This window comes from Pseudophryne corroboree, chromosome 1 (assembly GCF_028390025.1).
Source record: "Pseudophryne corroboree isolate aPseCor3 chromosome 1, aPseCor3.hap2, whole genome shotgun sequence".
Taxonomy (NCBI): Eukaryota; Metazoa; Chordata; class Amphibia; order Anura; family Myobatrachidae; genus Pseudophryne; species Pseudophryne corroboree.
The window spans coordinates 693,234,927-693,248,318 of NC_086444.1; the positions used below are offsets into that span (position 1 = coordinate 693,234,927).

Sequence of the window (13,392 nt, forward strand, 5' to 3'; positions counted from 1 at the left end):
GACGTTGGTAAAGCAGACTTCAGGAAACGGCGAGGTGGATCCGTCTCTAATTCCAACCTGTACCCTTGAGATATTATCTGCAGGATCCAGGGATCTACCTGCGAGTGAGCCCACTGCGCGCTGTAATTTTTGAGACGACCGCCCACCATCCCCGAGTCCGCTTGAGGAGCCCCAGCGTCATGCTGAGGCTTTTGTAGAAGCCGGGGAGGGCTTCTGTTCCTGGGAAGGAGCTGCGTGTTGCTGTCTCTTCCCTCGACCTTTGCCTCGTGGCAGATATGAATAGCCCTTTGCTCTCTTATTTTTAAAGGAACGAAAGGGCTGCGGTTGAAAAGTCGGTGCCTTTTTCTGTGGGGGAGTGACTTGAGGTAGAAAGGTGGATTTCCCGGCTGTAGCCGTGGCCACCAAATCTGATAGACCGACTCCAAATAACTCCTCCCCTTTATACGGCAAAACTTCCATATGCCGTTTTGAATCCGCATCACCTGACCACTGTCGCGTCCATAAAGCTCTTCTGGCCGAAATGGACATAGCACTTACCCGTGATGCCAGTGTGCAGATATCCCTCTGTGCATCACGCATATAAAGAAATGCATCCTTTATTTGTTCTAACGACAGTAAAATATTGTCCCTGTCCAGGGTATCAATATTTTCAATCAGGGACTCTGACCAAACTACCCCAGCACTGCCCATCCAGGCAGTCGCTACAGCTGGTCGTAGTATAACACCTGCATGTGTGTATATACTTTTTTGGATATTTTCCATCCTCCTATCTGATGGATCTTTAAGTGCGGCCGTCTCAGGAGAGGGTAACGCCACTTGTTTAGATAAGCGTGTTAGCGCCTTGTCCACCCTAGGAGGTGTTTCCCAGCGCTCCCTAACCTCTGGCGGGAAAGGGTATAATGCCAATAATTTCTTTGAAATTATCAGTTTTTTATCAGGGGCAACCCACGCTTCATTACACACGTCATTTAATTCTTCTGATTCAGGAAAAACTATAGGTAGTTTTTTCATACCCCACATAATACCCTGTTTAGTGGTACCTGTAGTATCAGCTAAATGTAACGCCTCCTTCATTGCCAAAATCATATAACGTGTGGCCCTACTGGAAAATACGGTTGATTCGTCACCGTCACCACTGGAGTCATCGCCTGTGTCTGGGTCTGTGTCGACCGACTGAGGCAAAGGGCGTTTCACAGCCCCTGACGGTGTTTGAGTCGCCTGGACAGGCACTAATTGATTGTCCGGCCGCCTCATGTCGTCAAACGACTGCTTTAGCGTGTTGACACTATCCCGTAGTTCCATAAATAAAGGCATCCATTCCGGTGTCGACTCCCTAGGGGGTGACATCCTCATATTTGGCAATTGCTCCGCCTCCACACCAATATCGTCCTCATACATGTCGACACACACGTACCGACACACAGCAGACACACAGGGAATGCTCCTAACGAAGACAGGACCCACTAGCCCTTTGGGGAGACAGAGGGAGAGTTTGCCAGCACACACCAAAAAGCGCTATATATATATCAGGGATAGCCTTATAATAAGTGCTCCCTTATAGCTGCTTTGTTATATCAAATTATCGCCATAAATGTGCCCCCCCCTCTCTGTTTTACCCTGTTTCTGTAGTGCAGTGCAGGGGAGAGACTTGGGAGCCGTCCTGACCAGCGGAGCTGTGAGAGGAAATGGCGCCGTGTGCTGAGGAGATAGGCCCCGCCCCTTTTCTGGCGGGCTCGTCTCCCGCTATTTAGAGAAATCAGGCAGGGGTTAAATATCTCCATATAGCCTCTAGGGCTATATGTGAGGTATTTTTAGCCTTTATAGGTAATCATTTTGCCTCCCAGGGCGCCCCCCTCCCAGCGCCCTGCACCCTCAGTGACTGCCGTGTGAAGTGTGCTGAGAGGAAAATGGCGCACAGCTGCAGTGCTGTGCGCTACCTTTTGAAGACTGCAGGAGTCTTCAGCCGCCGATTCTGGACCTCTTCTGTCTTCAGCATCTGCAAGGGGGCCGGCGGCGTGGCTCCGGTGACCATCCAGGCTGTACCCGTGATCGTCCCTCTGGAGCTTGATGTCCAGTAGCCAAGAAGCCAATCCATCCTGCACGCAGGTGAGTTGACTCCTTCTCCCCTCAGTCCCTCGCTGCAGTGATCCTGTTGCCAGCAGGAATCACTGTAAAATAAAAAACCTAGCTAAACTTTTTCTAAGCAGCTCTTTAGGAGAGCCACCTAGATTGCACCCTTCTCGGCCGGGCACAAAAATCTAACTGGAGTCTGGAGGAGGGTCATAGGGGGAGGAGCCAGTGCACACCACCTGATCGGAAAAAGCTTTACTTTTTGTGCCCTGTCTCCTGCGGAGCCGCTATTCCCCATGGTCCTTTCAGGAACCCCAACATCCACTAGGACGATAGAGAAATAGGGATAGCAAGTTGAGTGAGAGACACGAAATGGAAATCACCCAGCAAGCTAATGCACACACATATAGTCACAGTTATACAATGCAGAGGTTATTACCAACAATAATACTGCACCGGACTAGCTTATATATATAGCTATGTAGTCAATAGATATAACACTGGATGTATATCACAGGGTGCTTGTACCAGAGAACCCTGACTAAATGCACTCTTAACTTTCACTGTCTAAATGACATGTAGAATACTTAGGTGTCATGTAAAGTCACAGCGCTGACAACCAGGCGGCTTTACACAGGAGGATTTGCCCAAGCAGTCCCAGGAACAGTGTAGCTGAGATAAATGGCGCCCAAACACTGACAGGGAGTGAGGGAGAGACAGATATGCAGCTCCAGGGCGGGAACATTTACTGGAAATGGCGCCCTGGGACTGGGGGAGGGGCTCCAGGTCTAAGCCTTATCCCCTCTGCTGGCAAAACCACCTGGTACAGCGGGCTACAAATAAAAAGGTTTAAAGAGAAAACCTGACCTGCACCCATGCCCTGGTGATCTAGTGGGATCGCCTGTACTGCCACAGTGTCCACCGCCAGCGCACGCAGCCAGCCTCCCACCGGCCGTGCCGGATCGCGGTACAGCACGGGTCCCGCGTGGGACCCACTCACCACCTCCCGAAGCGCGGCCACGCGATCCTGGAGAGCCCCCGTCGTGTGTGCCTGACCAGAAGAAAACCGGAGACTCCCGCTGTAGTTACCCGGCAACAAGGGCGCGGGAGTGTACAGCGCCGCTGGGGAGAGATGGAGCTGCAGCAGTGAATGTCTCCTGACATCTACACACTGCTGCAGCCCTTGAAGTCTTCACTTTTCTTCATAAAAAAAAAGCTCTTCTTAGGGCTGCCTGGAGCAGCCCCTCTGTTATGTGCCTGCTATCTGCGACACCAACTATAAAACTGAGCTTCTGTGCAGGGAGGCAGGGTTATAGAGGAGGCGGCGCTATGCATCTTGGGAACAGTCAAAGCTTTTGAGCCTGTTGGTGCCTCGGATCAAGATCCTACTCTACACCCCTAATGTCTATCCTTGTGGAGCCTAGTGTACCCCGCAGCAGAAATAAATACTGTGTGTTGCTAACGTAGACTAAATGGCACTAAGTAATTTCAGAGGAAAGTCATAACACTTCACTGAAAACAAATAGGATGTCCCCAGAGAACCAGAGTCAATACAAAAGCGTTCAGATGAACTGTATTATTGTGGTACTAAATACCTCTGGCCATTAAGAGTTTAGAATAGAAACTACAACACACCTTAAAAGCAATGGTTTCGTAAGGCTCTGCTGCCATCAAAAGATATTGCCAACGTCTGTCTGGAGGTTCAATCCTCTGTTCATAGGCTGACATGAAGCGATGCCTAGGAATGATGCTCTCTGCTATCTCTGGATAGTCAATCTGACAGAAGAAAATAAGAGTTTAAAGCATTTCAACATGGTAATGCAGAAAGAAACAACCCCCCCCCCAGAAAAAAAAAAAAAAAAAAACAACAAAAAAAAAAACAATGAATGTAAAAACCACTCACTAGTTTACAAGATTATGTATGTTTTTATAACTCGGCTAGTCAGCAGTCCGTCAAAACAACGTAACAACTTAACAGTAATGTCAGGCAAAACACGAATTCCCCCCATAGAAGTGAGGAGCAGCGTTAGCCTTTAATGATATAGGATATAAAAGAGGTAAAATATAATAAAAATAATAATACAGGTTGAGTATCCCATATCCAAATACTCCGAAATACGGAATTTTTTGAGTGAGGGTAAGGTAGTGAAACCTTTGTTTTCTGATGGCTCAATGTACACAAACTTTGTTTAATACACAAAGTTATTAAAAATATTGTAATAAATGACCTTCAGGCTGTGTGTATAAGGTGTATATGAAGCATAAATGCATTCTGTGCTTAGACTCAGGTCCCATCACCATATCTCATTATGGTATGCACTTATTCCAAAATACAGAAAAATCCGATATCCAAAATACTTCTGGTCCCAAGCATTTTGATTAAGGGATACTCAACCTGTAATAAGACTAAGCATAAGTAATGCTTAAAAAATAAATAAGCCTCAGTTACCTGAAACAGTAGTGATTGCTGGCCAACCTCAGAATCCCTCTGTTTGGTCACTGTAAATTAAAAAATAAGAATTTACTTACCGATAATTCTATTTCTCGTAGTCCGTAGTGGATGCTGGGGACTCCGTCAGGACCATGGGGATTAGCGGCTCCGCAGGAGACAGGGCACAAAAGTAAAAGCTTTAGGATCAGGTGGTGTGCACTGGCTCCTCCCCCTATGACCCTCCTCCAAGCCTCAGTTAGGATACTGTGCCCGGACGAGCGTACACAATAAGGAAGGATTTTGAATCCCGGGTAAGACTCATACCAGCCACACCAATCACACTGTACAACCTGTGATCTGAACCCAGTTAACAGCATGATAACAGCGGAGCATCTGAAAAGATGGCTCACAACAATAACCCGATTTTTGTAACAATAACTATGTACAAGTATTGCAGACAATCCGCACTTGGGATGGGCGCCCAGCATCCACTACGGACTACGAGAAATAGAATTATCGGTAAGTAAATTCTTATTTTCTCTGACGTCCTAAGTGGATGCTGGGGACTCCGTCAGGACCATGGGGATTATACCAAAGCTCCCAAACGGGCGGGAGAGTGCGGATGACTCTGCAGCACCGAATGAGAGAACTCCAGGTCCTCCTCAGTCAGGGTGTGCCCCTGACCAAGTATCAGCTCGGCAAAGTTGTAAAGCCGAGACCCCTCGGGCAGCCGCCCAAGATGAGCCCACCTTCCTTGTGGAATGGGCATTTACATATTTTGGCTGTGGCAGGCCTGCCACAGAATGTGCAAGCTGAATTGTACTACACATCCAACTAGCAATCGTCTGCTTAGAAGCAAGAGCACCCAGTTTGTTGGGTGCATACAGGATAACAGCAAGTCAGTTTTCCTGACTCCAGCCGTCCTGGAAACTATATTTTCAGGGCCCTGACAACATCTAGCAACTTGGAGTCCTCCAAGTCCCCAGTAGCCGCAGGCACCACAATAAGCCGGTTCGGGTGAAACACTGACACCACCTTAGGGAGAAACTGGGGATGAGTCCGCAGCTCTGCCCTGTCCGAATGGACAATCAGATATGGGCTTTTTTGAGACAAACGCCGCCAATTCTGACACTCGCCTGGCCGAGGCCAGGGCCAACAGCATGGTCACTTTCCCTGTGAGATATTTCAAATCCACAGATTTGAGCGGTTTAAACCAATGTGATTTTAGGAATCCCAGAACTACGTTGAGATCCCACAGTGCCACTGGAGGCACAAAAGGGGGTTGTATATGCAGTACTCCCTTGACAAACTTCTGGACTTCAGGAACTGAAGCCAATTCTTTCTGGAAGAAAATCGACAGGGCCGAAATTTGAACCTTAATGGACCCCAATTTTGAGGCCCATAGACACTCCTGTTTGCAGGAAATGCAGGAAACGACCGAGTTGAAATTTCTTCATGGGGCCTTCCTGGCCTCACACCACGCAACATATTTTTGCCACATGTGGTGATAATGTTGTGCGGTCACCTCCTTCCTGGCTTTGACCAGGGTAGGAATGACCTCTTCCGGAATGCCTTTTTCCCTTAGGATCCGGCGTTCAACCGCCATGCCGTCAAACGCAGCCGCGGTAAGTCTTGGAACAGACATGGTACTTGCTGAAGCAAGTCCCTTCTTAGCGGCAGAGGCCATGAGTCCTCTGTGAGCATCTCTTGAAGTTCCGGGTACCAAGTCCTTCTTGGCCAATCCGGAGCCACGAGTATAGTTCTTACTCCTCTACGTCTTATAATTCTCAATACCTTGGGTATGAGAAGCAGAGGAGGGAAGACATACACCGACTGGTACACCCACGGTGTTACCAGAACGTCCACAGCTATTGCCTGAGGGTCTTTTGACCTGGCGCAATACTTGTCCAGTTTTTTGTTCAGGCGGGACGCCATCATGTCCACCTTTGGTCTTTTCCAACGGTTCACAATCATGTGGAAGACTTCCCGATGAAGTCCCCACTCTCCCGGGTGGAGGTTGTGCCTGCTGAGGAAGTCTGCTTCCCAGTTGTCCACTCCCGGAATGAACACTGCTGACAGCGCTATCACATGATTTTCCGCCCAGCGAAAAATCCTTGCAGTTTCTGCCATTGCCCTCCTGCTTCTTGTGCCGCCCTGTCTGTTTACGTGGGCGACTGCCGTGATGTTGTCCCACTGGATCAATACCGGCTGACCTTGAAGCAGAGGTCTTGCTAAGCTTAGAGCATTGTAAATTGCCCTTAGCTCCAGTATATTTATGTGGAGAAAAATCTCCAGACTTGATCACACTCCCTGGAAATTTTTTCCTTGTGTGACTGCTCCCCAGCCTCTCAGGCTGGCCTCCGTGGTCACCAGCATCCAATCCTGAATGCCGAATCTGCGGCCCTCTAGAAGATGAGCACTCTGTAACCACCACAGGAGAGACACCCTTGTCCTTGGAGATAGGGTTATCCGCTGATGCATCTGAAAATGCGATCCGGACCATTTGTCCAGCAGATCCCACTGAAAAGTTCTTGCGTGGAATCTGCCGAATGGAATCGCTTCGTAATAAGCCACCATTTTTCCCAGGACTCTTGTGCAATGATGCACTGACACTTTTCCTGGTTTTAGGAGGTTCCTGACTAGCTCGGATAACTCCCTGGCTTTCTCCTCCGGGAGAAACACCTTTTTCTGGACTGTGTCCAGAACCATCCCTAGGAACAGCAGACGTGTCGTCGGAAACGGCTGCGATTTTGGATATTTAGAATCCACCCGTGCTGTCGTAGAACTACTTGAGATAGTGCTACTCTGACTTCCAACAGTTCTCTGGACCTTGCCCTTATCAGGAGATCGTCCAAGTAAGGGATAATTAAGACGCCTTTTCTTTGAAGAAGAATCATCATTTCGGCCATTACTTTGGTAAAGACCCGGGGTGCCGTGGACAATCCAAACGGCAGCGTCTGAAACTGATAGTGACAGTTCCGTACCACGAACCTGAGGTACCCTTGGTGAGAAGGGCAATTTGGGACATGGAGGTAAGCATCCTTGATGTCCAGGGACACCATATAGTCCCCTTCTTCCTGGTTCGCTATCACTGCTCTGAGTGACTCCATCTTTATTTGAACCTTTGTATGCAAGTGTTCAAAGATTTCCCATTTAGAATAGGTCTCACCGAGCCGTCTGGCTTCAGTACCACAATATAGTGTGGAATAATACCCCTTTCCTTGTTGTAGGAGGGGTACTTTGATTATCACCTGCTGGGAATACAGCTTGTGAATTGTTTCCAATACTGCCTCCCTGTCGGAGGAAGACGTTGGTAAAGCAGACATCAGGAGCCTGCGAGGGGGAGACGTCTCGAATCTCCAGTCTGTACCCCTGGGATACTACTTGTAGGATCCAGGGGTCCACTTGCGAGTGAGCCCACTACGCGCTGAAACTCTTGAGACGACCCCCCACCGCACTTGAGTCCGCTTGTACGGCCCCAGCGTCATGCTGAGGACTTGGCAGAAGCTGTGGAGGGCTTCTGTTCCTGGGAATGGGCTGCCTGCTGCAGTCTTCTTCCCTTTCCTCTATCCCTGGGCAGATATGACTGGCCTTTTGCCCGCTTGCCCTTATGGGGACGAAAGGACTGAGGCTGAAAAGACGGTGTCTTTTTCTGCTGAGATGTGATTTGGGGTAAAAAAGGTGGATTTTCCAGCTGTTGCCGAGGCCACCAGGTCCGATGGACTGACCCCAAATAACTCCTCCCTTTTATACGGCAATACTTCCATGTGCCGTTTGGAATCTGCATCACCTGACCACTGTCGTGTCCATAAACATCTTCTGGCAGATATGGACATCGCACTTACTCTTGATGCCAGAGTGCAAATATCCCTCTGTGCATCTCGCATATATAGAAATGCATCCTTTAAATGCTCTATAGTCAATAAAATACTGTCCCTGTCAAGGGTATCAATATTTTCAGTCAGGGAATCCGACCAAGCCACCCCAGCGCTGCACATCCAGGCTGAGGCGATCGCTGGTCGCAGTATAAACACCAGTATGTGTGTATATACCTTTTTAGGATATTTTCCAGCCTCTCAGCTGGCTCCTTGAGGGCGGCCCTATCTGGAGACGGTACCGCCACTTGTTTTGATAAGCGTGTGAGCGCCTTATCCACCCTAAAGGGTGTTTCCCAACGCGCCCTAACTTCTGGCGGGAAAGGGTATACCGCCAATAATTTTCTATCGGGGGAAACCCACGCATCATCACACACTTCATTTAATTTATCTGATTCAGGAAAAACTACAGGTAGTTTTTTCACACCCCACATAATACCCTTCTTGTGGTACTTGTAGTATCAGAAATATGTAACACCTCCTTCATTGCCCTTAACATGTAACGTGTGGCCCTAAAGGAAAATACGTTTGTTTCTTCACCGTCGACACTGGAGTCAGTGTCCGTGTCTGTGTCGACCGACTGAGGTAAATGAGCGTTTTACAGCCCCTGACGGTGTTTGAGACGCCTGGACAGGTACTAATTTGTTTGCCGGCCGTCTCATGTCGTCAACCGACCTTGCAGCGTGTTGACATTATCACGTAATTCCTTAAATAAGCCATCCATTCCGGTGTCGACTCCCTAGAGAGTGACATCACCATTTCAGGCAATTGCTCCGCCTCCTCACCAACATCGTCCTCATACATGTCGACACACACGTACCGACACAGCACACACACAGGGAATGCTCTGATAGAGGACAGGACCCCACTAGCCCTTTGGGGAGACAGAGGGAGAGTTTGCCAGCACACACCAAAAACGCTATAATTATACAGGGACAACCTTTATATAAGTGTTTTTCCCTTATAGCATTTTAATATATATATATACACATATCGCCAAATAAGTGCCCCCCCTCTCTGTTTTAACCCTGTTTCTGTAGTGCAGTGCAGGGGAGAGCCTGGGAGCCTTCCCACCAGCATTTCTGTGAGGGAAAATGGCGCTGTGTGCTGAGGAGAATAGGCCCCGCCCCCTTTTCGGCGGGCTTCTTCTCCCGTTTTTCTGAGACCTGGCAGGGGTTAAATACATCCATATAGCCCCCAGGGGCTATATGTGATGTATTTTTAGCCAGAATAAGGTACTATCATTGCTGCCCAGGGCGCCCCCCCCCAGCGCCCTGCACCCTCAGTGACCGCTGCTATGAAGTGTGCTGACAACAATGGCGCACAGCTGCAGTGCTGTGCGCTACCTTATGAAGACTGAAGAGTCTTCTGCCGCCGTTTCTGGACCTTCACTTTTCGGCATCTGCAAGGGGGGTCGGCGGCGCGGCTCCGGGACGAACCCCAGGGTGAGACCTGTGTTCCGACTCCCTCTGGAGCTAATGGTGTCCAGTAGCCTAAGAAGCCAATCCATCCTGCACGCAGGTGAGTTCACTTCTCTCCCCTAAGTCCCTCGTAGCAGTGAGCCTGTTGCCAGCAGGACTCACTGAAAATAAAAAACCTAACAAACTTTTACTCTAAGCAGCTCTTTAGGAGAGCCACCTAGATTGCACCCTTCTCGGCCGGGCACAAAAATCTAACTGAGGCTTGGAGGAGGGTCATAGGGGGAGGAGCCAGTGCACACCACCTGATCCTAAAGCTTTTACTTTTGTGCCCTGTCTCCTGCGGAGCCGCTAATCCCCATGGTCCTGACGGAGTCCCCAGCATCCACTTAGGACGTCAGAGAAATTAATTATTCTGGATTAATGGTTTATTTAATATCTAATGCAGACCGCTTTATAATTTCAAAAACACTTTCACCTTTATAACCAGGACGTCCAATCTTAACAAACTTCTTGACTTCAACCTTGACTTTCTCGGGGGCTGGTTGTGCAGGTGCCTCCTTGGCCTCCTTTGCTGCACGGCGAGCCCTAACCACAACAAGAAACTCCTGAACTACAGTACTTATAATAACACACACATATTACCCATCCCCATTTAATGCAACTTACAAATTTGTCTGATGTTTTTTCCCTTGTGTATGCGCAAGATAACTCCCCTATGGACAGAAAAATAAACCATTTAAACAGAACATAAACTTGAGCTCTCGCAGTGAATAGAAGAAATAATTAAGACAAAGGAATCTTTTCAATATGCGTAGAATAATGAACCTTAATCTAGTTAATTCTCAGTAAACTTTCAATAAAAATAACATTATGACTTTAACGCCTCCCCACCACCAAAAATAAAATTAGTAAAATATGGAGCAGCAGTCCAGGTACAGTTTTAATACACAACTCACCTCATTATTGTGCAGGGTGAGGCAAAGTTTGCATTCATATGAGCCCAAGTGATTCTTCATAAAATAAGGATCCTGGGAGAAAAAAAATTTTTTTTGTTTAACTAACATTTTTTGCCAACAGTGACAAGTTGTTAGACAGTATTTATGGATCAACTACTGATCATCAGCCCATAATAATTTAACATTTTGGGGTGGTAAATTCAATTGTTTTTCCCAGCTGCCGCCTCTGGATGGCACCCAACGGAGCATTCAATTGTTGCTGTTTGGGCGTGATTAGTTTTGGGGAGATATTTCAGCTCTGGCTCACCTGGGGTAGGGAGCCGAAATCTGCTAAAATTGACCTATTTGGGCACTTAAACGGCACTTTTTGAACCGCGCCAATTAGTTTAGTTGGGTCTAGCTGCTTTACACGGCTAGATACACACCTACACAGGAAAAACACACCAAATTTTAGAACCATACTGAGATGCAATTACACAAAACATGAACAACATACAGTGGTTCTTATTCTGAGAGGCATAACTATCACAAATCACTGAGGTATATGATTTTCTTAGCATCACAGTATGGTTTCAGACAGCTCTTGAAGAAATGCCATAAACAAGAACTAATTTCTGAAGGATCTCCACTCTTAAGCCATCTATAAAAATGAGTGGTTTCAGAAGAAATATTTTTGTCCTCTATGAAATAGAATACCCAAAGTATAGCACCATAGTTGCCTAGATTAGTAGGCTAATTTTTCATTAAGTTTTTAGAGATTTCATAGCTTTTGGAAACAAGTTCCACATTATATACATCTATATTACATATCTCTATACATATATCCACACACACACACACACACACACACACATATATTTGTATCCTGAAGACGGTAATAATAACACCGAAACATTGATCAGACCTGTGACTCTGTTTTAATATAAGTGGAGTACCGCACATGGGGATCTACATATGCTATAGAGGGCACCCATGCAGAATTACACTAATGGAGTGCCGGACATTGGGTGAATATACATTGGAATACATTGACTATTGCATCGATGTTTTTCTGTCAAGGCACCTATTTGTTTTATACTAACCACCTACAGGACGATTTTTTCTACTCTTTTTAAAAACACTATTAATTTTGGGTTCACAATAACCTGTTGACTTTTGCCATCTATGTAGAAACTTTGTTTTACCAGAGACGTTTTAACAATTTTCTGGTTAGAGCCTGTATGATTAATATGGCTGAGACCATAAGTGACGATTGTCTCTTTAACCCGGCACTATTCCCCATTGGGGATACGTTTGGATATTCTGACTCCGATGGGGAGGGAATACTCCACAAAGACTGTTTAAGTGATGCCCCTGAACGGTTACTGCCTGACATTATATATATCGCGACTTGTTGAGATTAAAAAAGAAAGATTGATTTCCATCTGCATGTTGTGTCACTCAGTGACTATTATAGATCCAAAAAAATATCAAGAGGGTTCAGGATCAGGAATTGTCAGACAATTGGACTGGCTTGGTAAACTTAACAACCAGGTAGCCAATTATAAACGTGACATCCTGAAATTTAAAAAGGAGAAACTATCGAAGGTCGAGCAAGACTATGGTCAATTCAATTCAGTGAGAGTTTGTCTTCAAATTCCTGACTTTACAAACTCCCGTGCATCACGGGAATTTGATTGTCAGGAATGTGTTTTTTAGTCGCCAATTCAATTCAGAGAGGGATATTGTAATTAGTCTGACTTAAATCTAATTGTCGGGAATTTGCAAACTCCCGGGAATTCAATTGTCAGGAATTTGGGTTTTTTTTTAGTCTGCAATTCACTTCAGGGAGGGATATTGTAATTAGTCTGACTTAAATATGCAAGTCGGGGGAAGGGACAGGGAGGAGACTTATTTTCCCTCCTTTTACTCCCAGGAATGCAATGTTAAGGCAAGACTTTGGAGTAGAAGCCACAACCATTTTGGTACTGACATGAAAGTAATGGTAGCAGCAGTGGGAAGCAATATATTGTTCTGTGGAAGTGTGGAAAAACATCAATCATCGCTTTATAATGTGACATAATTGTCGTTGGCACCAGTAGGCTAAGCTTGCTGGCACTGTGCAAGTCAAAGGCAGGGAATCTCTAATAATCACACGTAACTGGGATTGGTTTAGGGTGGCTTGCTTGGCATCATCAATATGGAAGTGTAATGGTTGAAGATCTTGGGCAGTCGACTTCAGCTGTGTTTTCTTTAGCGTATCACTTACTATCTTCCATTCCTCCGGAATGTGTTACAGTATTTAGGCACTGGTATGGTATTCTTTTAGGCTCCATTCTGCAAACATGTCCAAACCACTTTAAATGCTGTCTTTTAATATAGGATTCAACTGTGGGTTGGTCTTTGCATAGTTTTCGAATGTTTTACTTTCTCCGGTCCATTCGTTTTTCTTGAAGTATATTTCGTAAGCACCTCATTTGGAAACATTCCAGCTTTGTTAGGTCGTTTTTAAGTATTGCCATTATTCTGAACCATAAAGTAAGTTTGTTCTAACTGATATGTTTAATACCCTAATTTTTGTGGCAATGGTAGTGTCCTTTTGGTCCCAGAGGCCTTTTTTCTGAGATGCAAAGGCAGCTGTGGCACAACCTATGCATCTC

The 13,392-nt window shown here is 46.5% G+C and overlaps 1 protein-coding gene across 1 annotated transcript in view; it reads right to left on the reverse strand.

The window, feature by feature from the left end:
- Positions 1-13,392, reverse strand: part of SF3A2 (splicing factor 3a subunit 2) — a 142,114-nt gene that overhangs the window by 85,483 nt on the left and 43,239 nt on the right. The window contains exons 3-7 of the mRNA XM_063914788.1: positions 10,754-10,825; positions 10,464-10,510; positions 10,273-10,382; positions 4,520-4,569; positions 3,706-3,846 (exon numbers count right to left, since the gene is read on the reverse strand). Of these exons, the coding sequence (XP_063770858.1) occupies positions 3,706-3,846; positions 4,520-4,569; positions 10,273-10,382; positions 10,464-10,510; positions 10,754-10,825 (420 nt within the window). The remainder of the gene's footprint in view (positions 1-3,705; positions 3,847-4,519; positions 4,570-10,272; positions 10,383-10,463; positions 10,511-10,753; positions 10,826-13,392) is intronic.